The sequence below is a fragment of the Candoia aspera genome, chromosome 1 (genome assembly GCF_035149785.1).
Source record: "Candoia aspera isolate rCanAsp1 chromosome 1, rCanAsp1.hap2, whole genome shotgun sequence".
NCBI lineage: Eukaryota > Metazoa > Chordata > Lepidosauria > Squamata > Boidae > Candoia > Candoia aspera.
The window spans coordinates 178692264-178715068 of NC_086153.1; the positions used below are offsets into that span (position 1 = coordinate 178692264).

At 38.3% G+C, this 22805-nt stretch overlaps 1 protein-coding gene across 2 annotated transcripts in view; it reads right to left on the reverse strand.

The window, feature by feature from the left end:
• COQ10B (coenzyme Q10B) overlaps positions 1 to 12437 on the reverse strand; it is an 18008-nt gene extending 5571 nt beyond the window's left edge. The window contains exons 1-3 of one of the 2 annotated variants that reach the window (XM_063318033.1): positions 12313 to 12437; positions 6331 to 6480; positions 4406 to 4598 (exon numbers count right to left, since the gene is read on the reverse strand). In XM_063318033.1, the coding sequence (XP_063174103.1) occupies positions 4406 to 4598; positions 6331 to 6480; positions 12313 to 12389 (420 nt within the window). In that variant the 5' untranslated portion in view covers positions 12390 to 12437. Of the gene's footprint in view, positions 1 to 4405; positions 4599 to 6330; positions 6481 to 8716; positions 8757 to 12312 lie in introns of those variants that run through there. The other variant, XM_063318034.1, reaches the window with a different exon arrangement.
• Between the last annotated feature and the right edge of the window lie 10368 nt (positions 12438 to 22805).

Genomic DNA, 22805 nt, shown 5'->3' on the forward strand with positions numbered 1-22805 from the left:
GACAATACAAATTTAAAAGTACAACTAGTTCAACCTGGTATAATGCAGCGGTGTATCTGTCATTATACCAGTCTATGCAGGCAGGAAGTGACCCAGAGGTTCTTTTAGAACATGGACAAGTTGGGAAACAAAAAAAGGTAATGTTTGCTTTCCAGAACAATGTGGTAATAACTACACACTTTTAGATAGCTTTAGCACTGTAGAATAATTGAAGAACCAGCATTCAGTTCATTAAACCTTTTTAATAATCATTTAATAATCATTTATAATTAAATTATATACATTTAATTATAAATTTATATAATTTAATTATATGGGCAAGGATCAAGTTTTGGCTTGGCAGAATAAAAACAAGATATACTCCTGGGAGTATTTGATATTGTAGTTTTAGGTGTGACTATTCTAATTAGAATCTCAACCATTATACTCTAAGGTATGAGAATGTAAAATTAAGTGTAAACTGTTTGCATAACTTTCTTATGTAGCAATTTTGAGCAATATAGTTTTGAGTGTTTTATGCAGTCTGGGCAACCTGATTGTATCTTGCCGTTGGACTGGCTCTTTCTAATCTGCATTCAGTAGAGTTTATCCTTGCTACCACTGGCTTTTGTGGCACGGCATGGTCTCTGCAACACATGGCACAGCGAAAGCCATTTTGGATCTGACTGATGAAGTTGAGAGACCAAGGAACAAGAACTGTGACTGCTGCGAGAGACTTGCAGTAGTGCTACTGTTGGAATTCATTCAAGTGTGCTACTTTGCAGCTTTGTGCTTTCATTTCAAGCAGTAAGGGAGTTTAAAAGGACATTTCTACCCAGCCTCGTCTGAGAAAATTAAGGTCTGCTTGCAAATTCAGGCAATTTAATTCTTCCAGCTGAATTATCATATATCTAAAGCAGAGATATCAGCACTGTGCTATTGATTAGATTTTAATACATAATCTTTTAATTACAGTATGTACCTGGGATAAGCGCAAAAGAACCAGGGGAGGGACGTGAATGCCCCTATAACTGTAGTCAAGAGTAGGTGGAGATATAATGTTGGGGGTCAACTAACCAGGTCAGCAGAAGTGGGACTACATTATGATCATTCTCTCTTCTGGTTCTCCTCCCGTCTAGGAGGAACCCAGTTGCTGCACTACCTTGCCCTCAGCTCTGCTAGTGCTGATGTCAGGTCAGGTCACTCCAAAACAGAACATGATTTAGTTCTGGATGAAGGGGCTGACCTCGTATATATAAACGGGACCCGAGTAGGTGAGCTAGGATGAATTAGCTCCCCCAATTGTGCCCATCTGGGTATTCTCTCCATCACCAGCATGGACTTGAAGAGGGTCAGGGAGGGGGAGTTGCTGTAAACTACAGGGATTCCATCTCCAGGCTTCCTGTCTGGTTGAGTACCAATCCTGAATGTCTGTACCTTGTGTTGGGCAATCAGGACAGGTGGGGATTCTGCTGGTGTATCACCCACACTGCTGCCCATCAGCATCACTCCTTGGGCTGATAGGCTTGGTTCTGGACTCCCAAATTGGTTGTCCTGGGGACGTGAACATGCATGCCAAGGCTACTTGATCTGGAGTGGCCCAGAACTTCATGGTTGCCATGTCAACCATGGGGCTGTCGCATCATATCATAATCCAACACATATCGCAGAGCATACTTTGGATACAGTTTTCTCAGCCAGGCAGGAGGAAGTGATCTGAACATGGGAGTCCTAATGGTCACCACCATGTCATGGTTAGTTCAATTCCTGGTGAAGTTTAGACTGATACCGGTTTTTCCCCTCTGAAAGAGTGGGGAACACATTAAATATGATCTGCTCCTGGAGACCAGTGCCTCCAGATTCCAGAGGGCTCTGGGGGAAATTCCTGCTGGTATGACTGGTGCTCCTGTCAATACCCTGGTTGCTTGGTGGAACCCAGAGTTACCCTGGGCAGTTGACACAATAACATCTAAACACTTTCTCTCTGCCTGCAGAACCCAAGCAGCACTTTGGCATACCCAAGCTGAGGGCTATGAAGCAAGTGGGGGGTCAACTAGAACACAAGTGGAGGAAAACTCATGCCAAATGCAATCAAATGCAGCCTAGAGGCCTTAACAGGCTTTCTCAGTGGTAGAAAAGGGCAACAAAGAAATGTTTCCTCTCCACCTACACTGCATCTTTTCAGTATCACCCAGTAGAGCTTTTCTGAGTGGTAACGGACCTGTTGCACTAACCCAAAGCAGTTGCTGTACCCTAAGTAGCATGCTCAGAGAAATTCACAAGACATTTTGAAAATAAAGTTGCTTGCATTCACCACAAATTAGCCCCTATAGTTAGTAACACCAGAAGTGTCCAGAGCACCATCCTGTCCTGTTTTATTGGACAGGTTTCAGTTACCGACGCCTTAGGAGGTGGACAAGGTACTTTGTTGTGTTTGGCCTCCCACTTGTGTGCTTGATCCCTGCCTTCCTGGCTTATTAAATCTAATAAGGAGGTCTGGCTGGCTGATCCAGAAAGTTGTAAACACCTTGTTGAGAGAGGGAGCCGTTCTAGCCTCTTTAAAACAGACCCAGATTAGGCTATTTCTGAAGAAACCAAACCTGGACTCAGAAGATGAAAATAGTTATAGGCCAGGGGCCCTTCCTGGGCAAGGTACTTGAGCAGGTGGTAGCCAAAACTCCAGGCTTTGTTGGATGGAACTGATTTTTTAGATAGATTTCAATCTGGTTTCAGGCATGGCACAGAACAGAAACTGCCTTGGCACCCTATGGAATGACCTGTATTGGGGAGTGCAACTCTGTTAGTCCTCCTGGACCTGGACCTTTCGGTGGCTTTCAGTACCATTGACTACGGTATTCTCCTGGACAGGCTGTTCTAGCTGGGATGTGGCAGCCCTGTACGATGGTAGTGCCACTCCTACTTGATGCCTGTTTCCAGAAGGCAGTGCTGGGGGATTACCATTCTGCCTCATGGTAGTTGGGCTGCATAGTCCCTCAGGGCTCCATTTTATCTCCTAAGCTTTTTAACATCCACATGAAACCACTGGAATAGGTCATCCAGTGAGCTGAGGTGCCATCAATATGTGGGTGATACCCAGCTCTACCTCTCCTTTTCATGTAATGCAGGTGAGGCGATTGGCGTTCTGAACCAGTGCCTGGACAGGGTAATGGAGTGGGTGAGGACCAATAAACGGAGATGCAATACATACAAGACAGATACTGTTTGTGGGTGGTAGTTCTGTCCAGCTGGGGGGTGCCCTGCCTGGCCTGGAGAGGTCCACGTTCACCCTAAAGGAGCAGGTTTGCAGTTTGAAAGTGGTCCTAGATCTATCATTGCCATAAAAGGCCCAAATGGCTTCTGTGGTACAGAGTGCCTTTCAACAGCTTTGGCTGATTTATCAAGTAGGACCTTCCTCAAAGGCAGCCTCACAATGCTCCGGTAATTTTCTGGTTGGACTATTGCAATGCACTGTATGTGAGGCTACTTTCAAAAAGAGTCTGGAAACTTCAGTTGGCTCAAAATAAGAGTGGCTAGACTGCTCACTGGGACTGGCTGATATGAATACTAAAGTAAGCCAGTATTTCACCATCTACACTGGCTGCCACTCTGTTTCTGGACCCAATTCAAAGTACTGGTTTTGACCTTTAAAGTCCTCAAGGCTTAGGGCCAGATTACCTGAGGGAGCATCTTCTCTAGTATGTACCTGACCTGGATCTTAAGGTCTCCTGAGGCCTTCCAGGTCCCCCCACCACCAAAGGAAGCAAAATGGTTCTCTACAAGGGAGGGCAATTTCCGAGGTGGCATTCCTATATAGAATGCCTTCCCCAGACAGGCTCAACTGGCACACACATTAACATTATTCCAGTGCCAGGCAGAGACCTTTTATTTTCCTAGGCTTTTAAAACATATTTTAATCATATTCTAATTCATATATTAATTCATATTGTTTTAGATTGCTATGACTGCCTTACTGCTGCCTGGTTTATATGGTGTATTTATTTAGTATTTTATTTTATTTTATTGGGTATGTCTTAACTCAAATTGTTTTATTTCTTTTTTCTTTTTTGGTGTAAATCACCCAGAGAGCTTTGACTATTGGGCAGTTCAAAAATTTAAATAACTAAATAAATTACACATACACTGAATGAAAATACTGTTTACCCTTTAAAGCAGGCCTGCTTCTATAGCTTTCCCTCTGCACCCTCTTCCAGTTTAGTGCTAGTTACATATATCCAAGTATTTTCCCCAGCAATAAGTCATGTCTAGGAGATTTGCAAGGAGAAGAGTAATCAGAGGGAGAGCCAACCCACAATTTCCTGGTCAAAATATGGGTGGGTAAGATTTCTCACTGACAACTCTTGGAGTTCTTATATTCTATATTAAAAAGTGCGGCAGTTCACATACAACAACAAAAAATAAGCATTACCTTAACCAAGTGAGGTCTGACTAGTGTAACAACTGATGTGTATTTTTCCAACACAGGAGGAAATCCTATTTCTAATTTAGCTTTGCAGTATCCTGAACGTTTGGATAATACATCTGATTTTTTGCACCAAGGAACAAAGTTCTTGTATTCGCTTACAACAGCTACCACATCATACATTTCTTGCATAGAATACCTGGTAAACAAGAAAAATGGAAATATTATATTTCATTTCTCTATTTCCCTTTGCTTTAAATATTATTCCAACCATTCTATAAACAAATATGAAATTTCAGTTAGCTTTCTCACACAAGGTTGTACTTCAAGGACACAACTCTTACTGCCATTCCAGTATTTAATTGCTCTGAAAACAAGAGGCTGTTCATACCTTCCTTTGCACAAGCCTAAATCCCAATGGATTTAGTAGAAGACAGCCAATATAATCCTGTGCATACAATGCTGGCCTTTAAAAGAGACCTTCCTATTCTGTCATAAACTCTTTGGGTAATCTTGAACAACTTCCTCTCAGCCTTGACTCTTTCCTTATAACACAAGGTATTAAAATTATTTAAGGGGACTTGGGACAGGAAGGATGAATAATAAGCAGTTTATCAAAGTAAACCCACATCCATACTTTGAGAGTTAACCTTTGATAAATAACTGCAGCCTCAAAATCTGTATTTATCTGTTCAGAATTTAAAAAATAAAAAAATAAACATATTGTGTAGAAAGTAGAAAATATAAGTTAGTCATCAAAACTTTTGCAAACTACATTTAACTTCCTGGAAAAAGGTAAAGGATCTTGGTAAAAATATACAATAGTGATCTTCTGTTGATTAAAGGGTATAGCAGACATTTGGGTTCAGAATTTTAACTCTACTTATTTTATGTGATCTTTGTTTTTATTCCCCAAAGCTATTACTGTACCTTGAACTGATCTTCAAAGCCTAATAAAAATGAGAGTAAAAGTATGAGGTGGTAAGTAAGCAGAAACCTTTAAAACTTAATTTATATGGTCCATTTCTTTCAAAAGGCAACATGAGATTCTCCTATCAGGCAACATATTGAAAGGAATCACAACCCTACCTGCTGCCAGAAGAGTGTATCAATAGTTATAATTTTTGTCTGGTGGCAGTTGATGCTACTTGCCCATTACAGAGAATTCCTGGGCACAATGCCTTGCTTTGAGTAAGAATTCCTTGTCAGCAAATGCTGAAGTAAAAAAAGCTTACCATATGCCCCCATATAGATAGTCTTTATAACCACATGAACCAATAATGCCTTTGTCTGAAGAAGGACCTCTGAGAATGAAGTTCCTATACTGCTATCCCTAATACATACATTCACATAAATCTGTGGAAGAAGCATGGCATGTTCTCCAACATCATGTGGCAGGTCTGCTTCAACTATGTTGACATACTTACCCAAAACATTTTCATAACTGATAGTATGAGATAATACTACACCATGCTATTTACACTACATACATTATCTCAAGAAAAGGACAATATATCCTGTTTATCAATAACTAATAATGATCTCCTCATAATAGAATTATGGAGTAAGCAAAGAACTATACATCCTGTGTTGGTGTCCTCAAACACATAGCTGCCCTAAAAATCATATTTTGTGAACTTTAATCCTGTTTACATACAGTAGGACTATAAACTTCCCAGAGTGGATCAGCAACTGAAACAGCATATAATTTAGTAAAACAAAATTAATTAAACAAAATTTAAGGAATGTTTAAATAATTTAAAATTAAAGTATGAAATTCAGGAAATTCATAATGAAATAGATACGCATCAATTTTAACTATATTCACAAGTTAAGCAAAGGCAACAGAAAATGGGAAATTGACTGGTTTCATCATGCAGTCCATTAGTATCTACTTCCACATAACTGCCCAACTACTTTTTTATACAAACCCTATAATCCTTCTTTCTGAATATTCTTTCCTTTTGTTCACGAATGGTGCAGTAATGTTGAAGTAAGTTCTTCTTGGAAAGGCACAATTTTTTGCTGGTATTTGTGGCAGTGGGGCTTTGCTCACCAATATTTCCCAAGAAGTCAAATGCCTGCAATGATTTAAACATTTTAATCAGAACAGGCGCCTGGTTAACACAGTATAAATGAGCCAACAAAACAAGAATAAAAATAAAGAGTAGCACAAGGACAATCAAAGCTCAGGATTAGGTTTTTATGCCTTGGACAAGCTAAATATATCTCAGTCATGAGAGAACCTGGCAACAGTACAATATAAAGGCTGTCCGCCTTAAGACTTGGCTCTGAATCAATCTGAGGCCTCACACTACTGGGTTCATGTATTTGAAAAGCAAGTTTCTTGTCAGAATGGCAAGCATCATATACATTGAGCTTTTCTTCTATAGTTGTAAAACATGACTCAAATAGAGAGCTGAAATTATTTTTCATACAGTACTATTTCTTCCCCTTTGAAGGGTCTTAAGTCTTTGACAAGTATATAGACTTTTGGCCTGTACAGACTGTTAGAATGACAGTTACCTATTAGACCTTTTAGGGCCACTCTTCCTTTCAATATTTTCCCACACTTATCAGCACAGTCAGCAAGGCATGGGTCTTCTATTATAAACATTTGGTTCAGTATTGCCATATACTTCATAGAAAGCAATGCTGCTTGCTTAGATTTAGCTATCTGTATTTTCCGAGGTAGCTATAAAGGCACGAGCAATTTCATGCTAACAGTAATCTTACTATAAAATACTATATCCACACAAAATTCTGCTCCTGCAATAGAACTTCTACCAGGATTACTCTATGTCTTTAAAACAGGGGCAGGAAACTTTTTTCAGCCTTGGGACCTTGCCTTTGTGCCCTGCCTGGAAGGTACAGAAGGTCATGGCATCACCAAAGATGACACCAAAAAATTAGGACTTTTTTTTACATTTCAGGAGGATTTTAAAGGTCAAATGGATTCCTTAAACCTTACAGAAATACAAAAAAAGGAATTTGCCCTATCCATTTTGGGAATGCCTTGGGGCTGTAAGCAGTTCACAAGTCATGGGTTGCCAAGTCCTGTTTTAAAAGCCCTCTCCTAGAACTCTATCCTCCAAAAAAAAAACTCTGCCGGAACCCTCAGTCTTCCAAAGCAAATCTTGAATGGCATGGGAGGGGCTGCAGAGAGAAAGGAAAATAATCCTTTTTCACTTCTGCTGACAGAGGTTCTGTTAAGTAGAATTTTATTTGGAAAGTTCACTCAATTACCATATCTGATAATGTAATACCTCCATGAATTTGTTTAGAAGCATATAAATCATCTACTTATTGACTATATTAATTCTAAAATACTTGCAAAGGGGCAGGGGGAAGATGAGATTTAATTCATTCCCCTGATCTCAAAGATTCCAAATGTTATGACCTAATTAAACCAGTCAATAATAAATATTAATATTCAAATATGTGCTAAAAATTATTCAACTTTTAAAACTAAGAGTTTAACTTGTCCAATATTTAATCAGAGGTATACTATTTAACTTGTTGCTGCAGAAGAGCCACTAGCATCATTCCTAATCTCAACACAAAAATCAAATAATGAAAATTATACAACTTAAAATGACATCAAACTGTTGTCTTTTATTTTGATCTCATAAATTCAAACTGTGTCTTTGGTATTCCTCTTATCTGACTACACTATTATTTGGAAAATTATACAGGAAGTAACATTGACCAGAACATTAGATAAGCAAATTCGTGAGGCCAGTTTTCAAAGGAGGCAAAGCAATTAATTTAAAAATGAGTTAATTTCTGCAACTATAGGAGTTGTGAAGCTCTTATTAACTAAATCAAAGCCTGAACTTTTATTTCCAATCACAAAAGTCTAGATCAATCTGAACTGTAACGTTAGAATCAAGTAATCATAAGAGAAGTTAAAAATGGACTTGACCTTCCTCAATTAGCAAACAGTTTTATGTAGCAGATTAAAGGATATATTTCCTTAATCGAAAGTAAGCGTAACTATCTTTGAATAAGATTTCTAAGGAATAGATTTTATTTTTCTGCTTCAGAAGTTGGACTACTGTAATAATTCATAAAATGGAGGACAAATACATCTTATCCTTAAAGAATAGGTATTTGTATTAGAGAGAAGAATATATTTTGCAGGAATGTTAGAGGGTATAACCAGTTCCTTATTGTTCACATTTCCAAGGAACTGTTTTTTGATGAACACCGACATAGATATTCCAGATTGTTTTCTCTACTGAAATTGCAAGCTAAGATACAAAGCATCTGCCATTTGAAGTAAGATGCTTTTAAGATGGTGAAAGCTCCACTTACAATCTGTTGTACATCAATTAGTACTTCTAAAAATGAAACTAAAGAAAAAGAGAGAGAGAAGATGAGAGAATACTTATAAAAGCAAATATATTAATTCAAAATATTTCAGTTAATTTGTCAGTTTATTAACAAGCTGTGGAAAATTAACCCTGAGAGATTAATACTAAATGAAAAACTGTTTGATCAGAAAATACTAAAATATAAACTTATTCAGCTACATGAGAAGTGACAAATCAAGCAATATCTAACAGAGAAAAGATGACTTTGATTAGCCCAAAGGGATTACCCTAGCCTTCACTGTATCTCAAATGTCAGTTTTGGAAAAATAATGTTATCATATGATGATTATATGATCTTATGTTTGTATCATTTTAGTCTCTGAGGAACAGTTGTAAATAATCCAGACACATCAACAGTGGCAAGAGCCATTTACTCCATTTAATTGAAGAAGCTTTTAACAATTCTAATGATTGAAAATGCAAGCTACTATCTAGTTCAAGCAACAGTTTGCAAGCAGCCTACTGCTGTTATAAAACAAAGAAAATACAAATTTAACACATAAATCTCATTTGTACACATAAATATAATCCTAGGATTGAATTTTTTTTAAAAAAATTCAATTTAAAAGAATATGGAAACCTCAGTTTCATACCTTATCTATGTTTAATTCAGGCATGTATCACTCCACTTATGAATGCAGTGTTTTTAAACTGTGACTTCCATATATTTATTTGTTTGTTAGTTAGTTAATTAGTTATGGGAAACACAGGAAAACTGAAGCTCATTACTGCCTTCACGTATGCCAGTGCACACTGCAGTGAAAGGTGGAAGGTCCCCTGTGCAAGCACTGAGTCATGTCTGAGCCTTTGGGGGGAATGCCGCTTTCGCGACGTTTTCTTGACAGACTATAGTGGGGTGGTTTGCCATTGCCTTCCCCAGTCGTCACCTCCCCCAGCAAGCTGGGTACTCATTTCACCAACCTTGGAAGGATGGAAGGCTGAGTCAACCTGAGCCAGCTACCCGAGAATCCAGCTTCTGCTGGGATCGAACTCGGGTCGTGGGGAGAGTTTCGGTTGCAATACTGCCACCTACCACTCTGCACCACACGAGGCTCTTCACACACTGCAGTAGGTAGAAGAAAAATAAAGCAGAATCATTGAGACTTAAGTTGCTCAGTAAAAATGTACAACTATGGTATATTCTGGGATCAGAAATAAAACAACACCCTCAAAATATCTATTACTATATTTTACCATTCTAAATCATACCATGAATTTAAAAAAAACCCATGAATATCTGAAAGATCAAAGTCTCTTAATCAATTCTGGTACAATGCAAAGAATAACTTTGTTCTTCAAGACAACTACTGTGTTTTCCAAACTTTGGGTTGAGATGATGAATGGGGAGATAATACAAAATTCTATGAACAGATAAGATCTTGAGAGAGCTGGAACATCCATGCCTTCATCAGACAAAACAGGTGAAATGAGTAAGAAAAGAGCTTTACTTTCATGAAAGATTTACAAATCAGCAAATTTTCCCCTAACTACCTTCCCAGACCAATCTGATATTGAACTGTCGCTTTACTTTAATAAGGTGATCCTTTGGTGATTTTTTTCAAGGTGCCAGACAGGTTTTAGCTCAAATGCTCAAAAGCATTATGATGGATTAACAAGTATTAAAAAAGCAACTGGGAAAGTGTGATTAAAACTAAGCATTTTTTCTTCAACTGTTGAAATTATTCATCATTACTAGGCTCAAAAGAATACTCCAGATTAAATTTGCATACTGAATTGCAGATTGTCAGCTATTTCAATGCAGAACATGACATAAACATTTTCCCTGCCAAATGGCTCACCTAATACCTACAAGTGATAGAAAGGTGACATTTAACATTCATGGACTAATTTATAGGGGGAAGATCAATAAGTATAACCTCTGTTGCAGCCATTCAAATACCAGTCAAATACTGAAATATATCCCTTAGACTACTAAGTTATACCATATGCAGCCAACTAAGAAATAATAATAATGCCAACACACGCGCAATGCTGGTCTTGCTTGCAACTCCCAACCACATATTAAATGGAAACAGCAAAACCAAAAAAGGAAATTTGAGCAAGTCAAAATTACATACACATAAGAGAGAAACTTAGAGATGTAACTGTTTTCATGATAATAAATATCACAAACATTCAATTTGACATTCGCTTGACAGCTGACTAGCTTGATAATATACAGTTAAGTACCTGCTATTAACCAAGGCAGTTGTAATACATACAGCCTCTACTTCTTTCAAATATGACAGAACAGCTTTCAATATGAATTTTTATTACCTTTGTTTGACAGAAAACTATGTATTTTCTAATATATTCCCTATCATTTTCAAGTGCAGTATCTGCATCTGGAACGTGAAGGTTGACAGTGTTCAGGGAAAAAAATCATGTGTAAGACATCTCTAAAGTTGCCCCAAAGAGCAAGAGCTGAAAGAAAATAACATATATTTATTCTGCTGTAGAATATTGTGGGTAGCACACAGCAGTATATAAGTGTAAGTCACCAGATAGCCAGGTCACAGATTATTGGAATGGAAGAAAAATTTGTGGGGGATGAAAAGAAAAGAACTCTACACCGAAGATTCTCACATCATTTAGACCAGCTCAAACTTAGAAGACTTACACCAAGAGAATCTGCCCCTTCACCACTGAAAAGCTAAAATGGGGAACTAAACTTAGTGTACAACTTTTTAAAAAGATATTAAAAGATTTAATGTCATTCCTTTGTCCATTTGTGATACATATGCATACTAATAGCAAAATGAAGTAAAAATTAAATGACTACTCCAGCCCACTGATACTTTTTACATTTAACTAAGTTATAAAATTAAGTATCACAGGGATAGAGAAGATATCCAAAGTGTTCTATTACAAAAGTGTTTATTATTATTAGTACATTTTAGCTGGAAATCAACAATAGTCTGCCATGGCAAACAGAAGTAGTTTTGTCACTCTATTCTAGTACCACCCATTAACAGTAAAGATGGCTATTAAGTTCATAAAATTACATATGGGACGTTACACGGAGTTAAGCTGGCAACTAGTGTAAGGTTAAGGGCATCCAGGCGTCAGTGCCCTATATAAAAGGCCTGAGTGTCACACATCTCTGGCCAAAAATGCTTGTCTCCGGGCCTTCTATTCCGGATCAAGGGCGGAACTGTGAGGAGGAGAGGACGAAAGCAGCTGGGACCAAGCCCCTCAGGTACTCCCCAACCGCGGATTCTGTTGCTTTTCCGAGCCGGTGGGCGAGGTCCCAGGAAGGCAACCGCGCCTCAGTGGGGCTAACGAAGCAGACAGGAACTCTGACAAGAGATGGGAGGGAAAGGAAAAGCGAAGACGGCGGGAATCACCCTCGGCGCTCGTGACCAGGGAAAGGAGTCTCTGAAACCGGCGGCGGCGGCGGCAGACCCGCTAAGACGCCCCACTCAATCTGTGAAACGCCCACCAAACTTCCGTGAATTAGAGCTCTCCCGAGCCCGAGGAGAGAAAAGGTGGGGGGTGTGGGGCTCTCCGGACAACTTGCGCTCCCTCTCGCCGTACCTGAGGGCTACTCTGCGCGAAGGCACTGCCAACCTCTCCACCAGAGCCTTGCCAACAGCCCGACTGCTCCGCGCCATATTCGACTTTCCGCGGAGCCTCGAGCCACCCTCACTCCCCCATCCCACTCTGGCTCCCCCTCACTCCACCGCCTCCTCAACGGCCTCCCAACACCTGTCCACGCCTCCCTCTCAGATGCAGAACCAATCGCATGCAGGAGGTGCCGAACGCTAGCCTATCAGCGCAGAGCTCAAGCGAAACGTCAGCCCCCGGAGTTCGCCGCCTCCTTAGACGCTCTTACGGACTATTCCTTACCCTCTTCCTCTCGCCCCCAGCACGTGACTTACCGGACTCGCGCAGGAGTTCTGGCAGCGGGGCCGCGCACGATCACAAGACTGTGGCCGGGGTTATACAAGGCTCTCAGGTTCGTGAAAGTTAGAATTGGCACGCGATTGGCTGAATGGAATGCCATTCGTTTGCCCTTTTAAGCGGCGTACCTTGAAAAGCCAGTAATATTAGTAAAGTATGCAGAGAATGTCCGTGTTCTTCTTTTTTCCCATTTAAATCGTTCCTTGGCAGCAAAAGCAGTCTTAAAACGGGGGAAATCTTTAGCTGCTCGGTACTGGGCTATGACTCCTGCTTTTCATTTTCCACCGAGGCGATCTAAAGACAAGTTTCTTTTTGCCACTATTGGCAATCCAAGCTGGTGGGCTGTGTGACCCAGTTAACTCAGTTTTGTCCTCTGACAAATCCACTTCTGGCTCCCTACCAAACATGGCTATATTGTATGCACAGTGGTAGGTGAGAAACTGCTGAAGCGCAAAGAAGCCTCTGCTGCAAACATGAGTTGCAAAATGTGTTATTTACACTTCACAAATTCTATGTCTGTCAGAGGAATACAAAAGAAGCAGTTTCACTGAGGCAATAGAGTGTATTGTAATAGAAGATTTTTTTACAGTAATTTTACCGAACATTCCAATTAAAAAGATAACTAATAGAAACTTTAAAAAAAGAAAAAATAGTGCAGAAAAGGAAAAAAGAAGAAAAAATAAAGAAAAAAAATATATAAAGAAATGACTTCCCCCTTCATAACACAAGTATAAACAATTTTAGTAACTTATCACCTTCTCCTAAAATACAACAAATAATTTCATCTCTTCTCTATAAACAAATCTTTAAAGCCTGGTCCTTCAGTCCTGGTCAGCAAAAATCCATTAATGGTTACCAGAGATAACAACATACCTATTTTAACCTTGATCAATACACCAACTTTATATTCCTTCCTTTTTAACGATCTTGATCTTTTTTATATTCCTTCCCTTTACTTTTAACAATCTTGATCCTTACCCCCACAAATAATGTCCTAGAACTTGATTTCTTCTCATTTTTTCTTTGCCCTTTCTCATAAAATTATTTAAAACTTTAACAAGTCTCTTTTGTAAATACAATATAAGAAAGTTATCCAGGTCACTCTTTTGATCTGTTAAGATATCAGCCTGTTTTCATTTCTATATCTAGTGTAGTATCTCCTTCCATATCATTCCAGTAGCCCATCATTTTTAAATCCACTTTCAAATCAGTCTCAGTCCTATCCGGTAAAACTTGCTCCTCTTCCAGATCATCTTCCAAACACAGTCTATTTATAATGGCAGACACTCTTAAAATTAGCTTCTGGATCCCTTGTTCACAAATATCCTTCAATACAGTTAAAACACTTTGCTCCATTCTGTATTAGGAACTCTAATATAAGTGTTCTCCTTTTAGTTCCTTCTGGTTCCCTCTAGTGTCCAACCTTCAAAATCGTATCTTATATATATTTTTAAAGTATTCAAAACAACAGCATTTTCCCACTGGAAGGATTCTTATAATTAGTTTCAAAATCTTATTTCAAATCCATCTGGACACTTAATCCATTTCTAACTTTCTAAAATCAACGTGCTGATCACCATTTTGCTGTTTATCTCTAAAAAAAATTGTTTTAAGTCCTTAAACATGTATTTAAAACTACTTTCACCAAGGATTGAAGGAAACTATGTAATAAATACATAAAAATAAATTCATTTGGCATAGTAAAACTTGCCATTCTGAAAGTTCCTAATATCCAAAAAGCAGTTAACAAGCAATTTCCAAAAGTGATTAAGAAAGGAAGCATGCGAAGTCTGTGTCCATAAAGGCACCAACTGTGGTTTGGGCAAAGACGGTGATCCCTCATCTCCCAGAGCTCTAAACCCACTGGAGACTGCCACCTTACGGTCTTCTTGCAAGAAGCAACTACTTGTGGACAATCTCAAGTCTTCTCCTTGTCCGGAGAAGAATCCTGAAGAGCCAGTCCATTTGCCGGCTCTTCATTCTGCCTTGGTTGTCAGTTCACCATTTCTTCCCAGAAGGGAGAAGATTTCAGCTATTAGAAACTAGTATATCAGAACTGGTAAGAATGATTAGCCAAGTCTTGTGCTCATGAAATAAGTGTTGTCATTCCCCTGGAATAGGGGCATCAGACTGTTAACAGAAAAGCCTTCATGTTTTCTGTATTTCTCTGCTGCTAACTCGTCAAGTTTTGCAGCCCAGGTGTGGTGGTGCTATCCTTCACCCCACATTTGCTCACATCCTTTCCACATACAGGTAGTCCTCGCTTAATGACCATTCATTTAGTGATGGTTTGGACTTACAACGGTGCTGGAAAAAACGACTTATGACCAGTCCTCACACTTACAACCATTGCAGTGTCCCCATGCTCATGCGATCATGATTGGGCACTTGGCAACTAGTTTGCATTTATGACTGTTGCAGTGTCATGTCGTCACATAATCACCATTTTTGACCTTCCTGGCCGGCTTCTGGCAAGCAAAATCAACAGGAAACTGTGATTCACTTAACTACCATGTCGCTCACTTAACACCCATGGTGATTCATTTAACAACTGCTGCAAAAAAGGTCATGAAATTGGGTCAGATTCACTTAATGACTGCTTTGCTTAGCAACCAAAATTCCTGTCCCAATTGTGGTTGTTAAGTGAGGACTACCTGTATTTGGGGGCAACCTAGGAGATCAAACAGAATCAGAAGAGAGAAATAAGGGAAGCAAAAGTACACTTGCATACAGTTGATCATAACTCCTTGTTTGTAACTTTCCAAACCAGGCATCATTCCATTCTACAGTATGCCATTCAAATCCCTGCATTCTGTTCAAAGTAAACTCTGAAAGTAAATGTAGTTGACCCCTAATTCAGGGATACACAAGTCAAATAAAGAGGCACTTGTAATTTAAAAAAAAGTTTAATCATACCAGCTTGTTAATACTGAGGAACTTTTCTGCTTAAGCAGGGTTATCTGTTCTATGTTTAGCAACAAGTATCTAAACTAGATAGCGCATTAATTGGACTCTTATTTCACAAGCTGGGGAATTTACACAAGCATAGATTAGGGCTTCCATATGTGGGCTGCAAAAAGCCAGATGACTACTAGATGGCAACAGAGACAGTTTCCTGCTACTTAGTGGTTGTCTGGAATTTTGCAGCCCAGATACAGTAGCCCTAGTGGGGAAGCACATTCGCATGTGATTTTTTCCATTGAAGAATCAATCCTTAACAAGGACAGGGACCTGATAAGAGTACCTGAACCATTTAGCATTTTTCCTTAATATCAGAAAAGAGTACATCAGTAAAAAAAAAAAGTATTGTTTAGCAAGCTAGAATATAGCTGGTCTCACAATAATATATCATTAAGTTTTAAAAGAGGTGATTAAAACTTGTCATTTCATAAAACCATGTTAACACCGACTTATTTTTTTCAAAGTCAACCAACTGCCTATACTTAATCCTTATTTATTTTTTTATTTATTTACTTACTTATTTGAAACATTTGTGTAGCTGCCCATCTTAAAACCAACTCTGAGTAGCTTACAACCAGTAAAACAGTATATACAATCATACAACCAGCAACAATAAAACTAAATAATGGAAAAATCTGGAGCTATAACTACACTTTCCTGGTTCATTACCAGTCTAAATATAAAGTAAAGCTGTAATTTTTGGTTTTTCTCTTTACATTTATTACAGGTACAAACTCTGCAGGACAAGAAAGAATTACATGTTGCTACAAAAAGACTAGGATCTTCAGCACCATTACTAAAAATGCAATTGAGTTATGTACAAATTTAGACTCCATTACCCAAATTCTGGGAAGAAGAATCACTGAAATTCACATAATCTTACGCAGCATGTCTTTAGGATTCCATTATTCCCCCTGCTTAGAGTTGACTCAGTGAAAGAATGTCAAACTGGCCATGACTGAAATCCCATTTACTGAAATTAGTCTAAGGTTTCCCTTGACCTTAAGTCCAGTCGTGTCCGACTCTAGGGGGCGGTACTCATCTCCGTTTCAAAGCTGAAGAGCTGGCGTTTGTCCATAGACACTTCCGTGGTCATGTGGCCAGCATGACTAAACGGAATGCCATTACCTGCCCGCCGAAGTGGTACCTATTAATCTACTCACATTTGCATGTTTTCGAACTGCTAGGTTGGCAGGAGCTGGGACTAGCAACGGGAGCTCACCCCGTCACGCGGATTCGAACCGCCGACCTTCTGATCAGCAAGCTCAGCAGCTCAGTGGTTTAAGCAAAATTCTCGGGATTCAGTCTACTGAAATCAAGATGTTCATATTTGGGACTAAGGTGCAAGGCAGCATTTTTCAGCATATTTTTATTATGACCAACTAATACCATGGCTTCTTAAACTGCAATCAAAAATAATCCCAAGAATATCTGCTAAAGCCTGTTTGAATGAGTCCAGAATTTCTATGCAGTTTATTTCATTACTCTCAATGGCAGGTTCCATGATTTCAGAAAGAATTAAGAATGGAACTTACAGGCTACTAGGTCATGGCTGAAGCTGTTAATTATTGAACAATGCAAAGAAGAAGAAGAAATCCTCACTAAAATGCAATTAAAACAAAAGGAAAGGTCATACTCTCCCCCCCCAACCTCTACAGCAAATTTGTTTTCTAAACATAGGAATTTCCTCTTTCATACATATTTTTGTGTTGCAGTTTACAGTCCAACGTAAGATATGTTTGCTCTTAAGTCCTCCAAGTTCAAAAAGAATTAAGTACTGAGTGAGATGGGCGGAGAATAAATTTGGTATAGAATGCATGATTGGCTATTGTCTAATTTTTCACTTCTTAATTAGGCCTGATTGCCAAGGAAGACATACATGCCAATATATACCATCCAAGTCATTATGGAAGCCAAGATGCCCCACACAATCTGTAATTTGATGTTTCAACATACAATTACTGATAAAACATTTAAACAGAGACCAAATAGAGAATAGACTGAATCCATAACAATTGCATATACACACAGTATAACATAAGTAAATTTGTAATGTCAAGGCTGGGAAGCAGGAAATTTGTATGAGAGTGGAACTGTACTCCATTTGCCTCAAGTTTTCTCTTCAGACTCAATTTAACTCTCTTATTGGCCTCTAATAATTATCCAGAACATACACAGTTAATTGTTTGTTAAAAATACAGCTGGTTATAAGGGAGTAATAATTTATTATATTTATAATTTATGATTTGCCTGCTGATTGGGAAGTAACTGTCAATATTCAAATCCAATACCTAAAAAATATACAAAAATATCATTTTAGCAAAGGCCTAAGTTTAGAAATGACTACCTTCTGAATATATGATATAAAGAATGTGAGCTGCAGTCTCACATTCATTTGCATAGGAATAAGCAGGATTAATTTTAAGATAATTTGTTGCTGAATACCAGAAACATGTATTAATCATTTAGAAATATGCTTGTATCTAGAAAACCAGAATGTATTAAAATTAAGCTGATTTTCAAAAACAACTAATGGTATAGCATTATATTAGGAAGGAAACCTGAAATGTTCCCTGGAGTTAGCACAAACTTTGTGTGTTAACCTCAGCAATTATTATTATACCTGGAAAAGTTTGGTGCAGTGATAAATACAAGCTATATATAAAGTTACTTTTACATATACTATCAATGGAATTTGCTCAATTAAACATGAGAGGTATAATTCCAAGTGTTTTGCAACTGCTACCCAGAATTAGACTATCCGGACATCTGTGTTTTCCAGGAAATTGTATCTGGATTTTGCTGTTCCAGATTCAGATTGAAAAATACAAGTCTTAAAGAAATCAGAATAACTGAAGAATTAAGATCACTAAGTTATTTAGGAAGTTGTACAGTTGGGGGCAGATGAAGCTTTATCTGGTTTACAAATTCAAAACTCTGCCTTTTAGAAAACTCCAAGTCTGTGAAGTTATCTAAGTTCATCATCCCATTTATTACAGCCCTAAGGCCAGACACAATAAAACTATACAATAATAACAATCTTACATTAATACATATGTATATAAAAACAAAAGCAATTAATATACTACAATCCAAAATTAATAAAGAATGAAAATACTAAAATGAATTGAAATAAAATACTATCTTAAGAAATTCCAAATCTAAGTGATGGTGCGGCGTACTGTGCAGATGGTAGCACAAAACTGGGCAACCTGGGAGGATATTTTTGGGTCCTTGTCCGAAAGAAGTAATATTAGATAGAAGTCACTCTCCCTGCCTGGAAATTTCTTCAATAATGGATATAAATGGATCTGTCTAGAATCCTTATACAGGGAACAATATAACAACATATGGCTTAGGGTTTCGACTGAGCCGACACCACGTGGACATAGCCGAAGGTGCATGGGAGTACCCTTAAAACGTCCAGAAAGGACTGCTGAGGGCAGTACGTCCAGCCTGGCTAAAGTGAAAGCTTTACGAAATTTCAAAATTGTGATAGATAATAGATAAGAAGCTGGAACGAACCCTTCCCGAAGAAAATGACAGATATTGGGGTGTAGCACCTTACTTAAATATGTTTGGAGATCTATATCCCAGATTCGTTGTTTCAGGGCAGTTCTAGCATTATCAAATCCTAATGAGCACAGACCTCCCATTGAGAAGCCCAACAATTTAATTTTGTCTAAGGCTTTTTTTAGCCAAGATGACTTAAAATGATCTCTAAATATTAATGGGGCTAAACCTATAGGCAATGTAATTAACTTTAGCCAGAAGGTAAGAAGAAGGAACCATGCTCTGGCATCCGATGAAACTATACCTATTTCTACCCGTAGGATGGCATTTTTGATACTTTTTGGTACCGTCAGTATGGCTCTAATGAACTTATTCTGGATGGTTTCAATAGAACTGAGCTAAGCAAGGCAGCATATTTGAGAGCCATAGGGAAGCTGAGAGACTACCTTAGCCTGAAAGACCTTGCAAGCTGCAGGAATATAATGGGCTCCTTTGGAATGGTAGAATTTTATAATAGCTGATGCAATACGCTGTGCAACACTTGCCCAGTACAGAAAATGAGCGTTCCAGGATAAGGAAGCATGAAACTGCACTCCAAGGTATTTATAAGCGTGCGCCTGTTCAATTGGAGTCCCATTTATTTGCCATTTGTGAACCTTATAGTGGTGTCAGGCAAAAACTAAAACTTTAAGTTTTCTCATAATTTATTGAGAGTTTCTGATCTGTGCAAAATAAAGTTAGTGCCCTAAGTGCTTTTCTCACTCCCACTTGTGAGGTAGACATAATGACTATATAATTGGCATACAGTAATGCTGGAATTGCACGATCAGCCAAAAACGGTGGATGATGGGCTAGAACAGCAAGCGCTTGAATTATTGGATTTAGATACAAATTGAAAAGTAATGGAGCTAATATGCAGCCTTGTCTTACACCTCTATAAGTTGGGATAGCCTTAGATAAATGTCCCCAAGGGGTGCATCTAATTTTCAGGGAGGTATTTGAATAAAGTGACTGAATAAGAGCTAGCAGCCTTTTATCAATCATGGAATGTCTCAGAATATCCCACAATCTCTCCCTTGGTATTAGATCAAAGCTGACTTAAAATCAACAAAGGTTGCAAAAAGGGAACCAGGAGAAGGGGTAGAATATTTTTCTGCCAGATGGTGAAGGACCAAACAATGGTCTAGCGCTGAACGTTCGTCTCTAAATCTGGCCTGTTCTTCAGCAATAGTATTTTCATTTTGTACCCAATCCACTAACTTTGAATATAAAAATCTGGCATAAAGTTTATTTATTGTGTTTTATCGACTGACAGGTCTATAATTTGTAGGGTTGAGTCTATTTCTTTTATTTTTGTATATGGGTACAACAATGGCCTGATTCCAGTCAGATGGAAATTGCCCTGTGTTGTTAATGTGTGTGAACAAGGTGGCCCACCAGTCTTTATTTTCCCTTATTAATTCTGGGGGGATAAAATCACCTCCAGATGCTTTAGCTGGTTTTAGTTGGACAATAAGATCTTTAACCTCAGTTATGGATACTGGTGGCCAATCCGGGAGGTCGTTGCAGGAAGGAATCACATCTGCAATTACAGCAGATTCCCTTTTAAAGGTGTTCTTAAAATGATCCTCCCATTTATCTGCAGATATTTATGTAATAGGGCCAAACCATCTATCTGTAAGTGCCTGATTTATTAAATGCCAGAACCAAGTGGAATTCTTGAGCTTTGCTGCTAAAATTAAATTACTCCAATTCTCTCTTATAGCCTGTCAGTTTTTTTAATCTTTAGATGTTTATAATTTGTTTTGAATCTTAATTTTAAGACATTTGTAGAATTTTCCTGGTGAAAGGTAGCTATTGCATTTAAGAGAGCCTTTTTAGCTTTGATGCAGTCATTATCATACTAAGATTTAGATTTTTTACGTGCATAAACACAATTTGCTGTTGTGAGTCTTGTCAGGGGGGCTTGAAGATTAACAATAATTGATTCAGTGATAATACTTGTTCGTATGAGTCAGATGAGCAAATTTGGGTATGCATTTGAAGCAGGGGCTCTGAGGTCAAAATTCCAGAAATAATTTTAGCCAAATCTTGAGACCATTTATTTTGTACTTGCCCCTTCATTGTAATGTCAGTGGGGCAGTGGACTACTTCTAATGGTTCGAGATTTATTTTAGAATCGAAAAGACAAATTAGTGGAAAGTGGTCACTATCAGGGTGAGTACCAATATAAAAGCAAGCTGTATGACATACAAAGTTCCGGGAAATCATAATATAATCAACTACTCTGGCCCCATTTGGGCGCCAGAAAGTAAACTCCCCTTTTATGTCACCCCTGACAGGGCCATTTAGTATAACTAGATCTAAACTGTCCACAAATTGAGCCAAACAAAATCCTGCAATATTGCATTTTTGATCTTTAGATTGTCTGGCTGATAAATAGCCCACAACAATTTTAGGGGGCATTGGCCACTTAAAATGAGTTTACAGGGAAGCATCAGATTTGCCAATATGTCTGTTAAAATCACCAGCAATCATTATGATAGAATCTGGGTATTGACATGATAGCAAATTTACATAGGTATCAAACTGATCCCACAATTTATTTCCCTATGCCCACGAACTACTCTAAGTTCAAGAACTCTTGATATACCCAAAGGGAGCAATAAGCAAACCTAATATACCATAAGAATTGACTGCATAAAACTTCTTAAGCAATGAAGGTTTACAGCAGCTTAGAGCTGGTTGCTGCAATAAGAGCTACCAGTTTCAGGGCACATATATTTGCAATTCATCCACTTCTGCATGCTTAAATTTGATAAATGCAGATTGTTAAATGAGTCTCTTCAGCTGGCTATTCCTTCCATGTAAGGTATTGTACTCATCCCTGCCTTTTACTTTTTCCATTTTTGTTTTGCAGTTTTCCCTCTGGATTTTGCATTCTGCTGAGCATGCCAGGGTTTTTTTTTTTGTATTGGTGGGAGTTGTCCACTAGGTTTTACTGTGATTTAAAGATGTTTTGTAGTCCTCCAAAATGTTGTGATTCTGTAATCATGCTTTTTTTTTTTAATCAACATTCTGAGAGCACCCACAACCCGATTTCGTTGTTAGAAGTTTTTGGACAAGGGACACACCAGAATATTTGAGTAGAGAACTGGGGAAGAAGGTGCTCTCTAAAAAGAGAGTGAGGCCAAAACAAACAAACGGCTCCACTAAAGCCCCCTATATCTGATTTACTTGAAATTTAATTTACCTCCCACATAGTTCCTTTTCCCTTTTTGTTCATATTTAAACTGTAGTTCAGAAATTTTTCAAAGCACTCTGGAGACTGCACCCAGGAATTTAGTGGGCACAGATTGTGCACTTCTGCTGTAGTGATGTGGGTTTTCTTTAGAAAGTTGGACTGCAAAAATATCCACTGCTTTAAAAAAGAAACAAATTTAACATGCTTTAAATTTAGTAAGGAAAGCTTCTCCTCCAAAATATAATCATGTTAATTATACAGGCTGGAGAAATAGTTGAAAAGGATTTCCAAAAGCCAAAATTTTATTCTATTAAACAAGTAAATAAATTTTAAAAAATTCACTTCATGATTGCATTCATACGTTTTGATTTAAGAACCCAACATTCCAGCAACCATCCCTTTCCTCTGG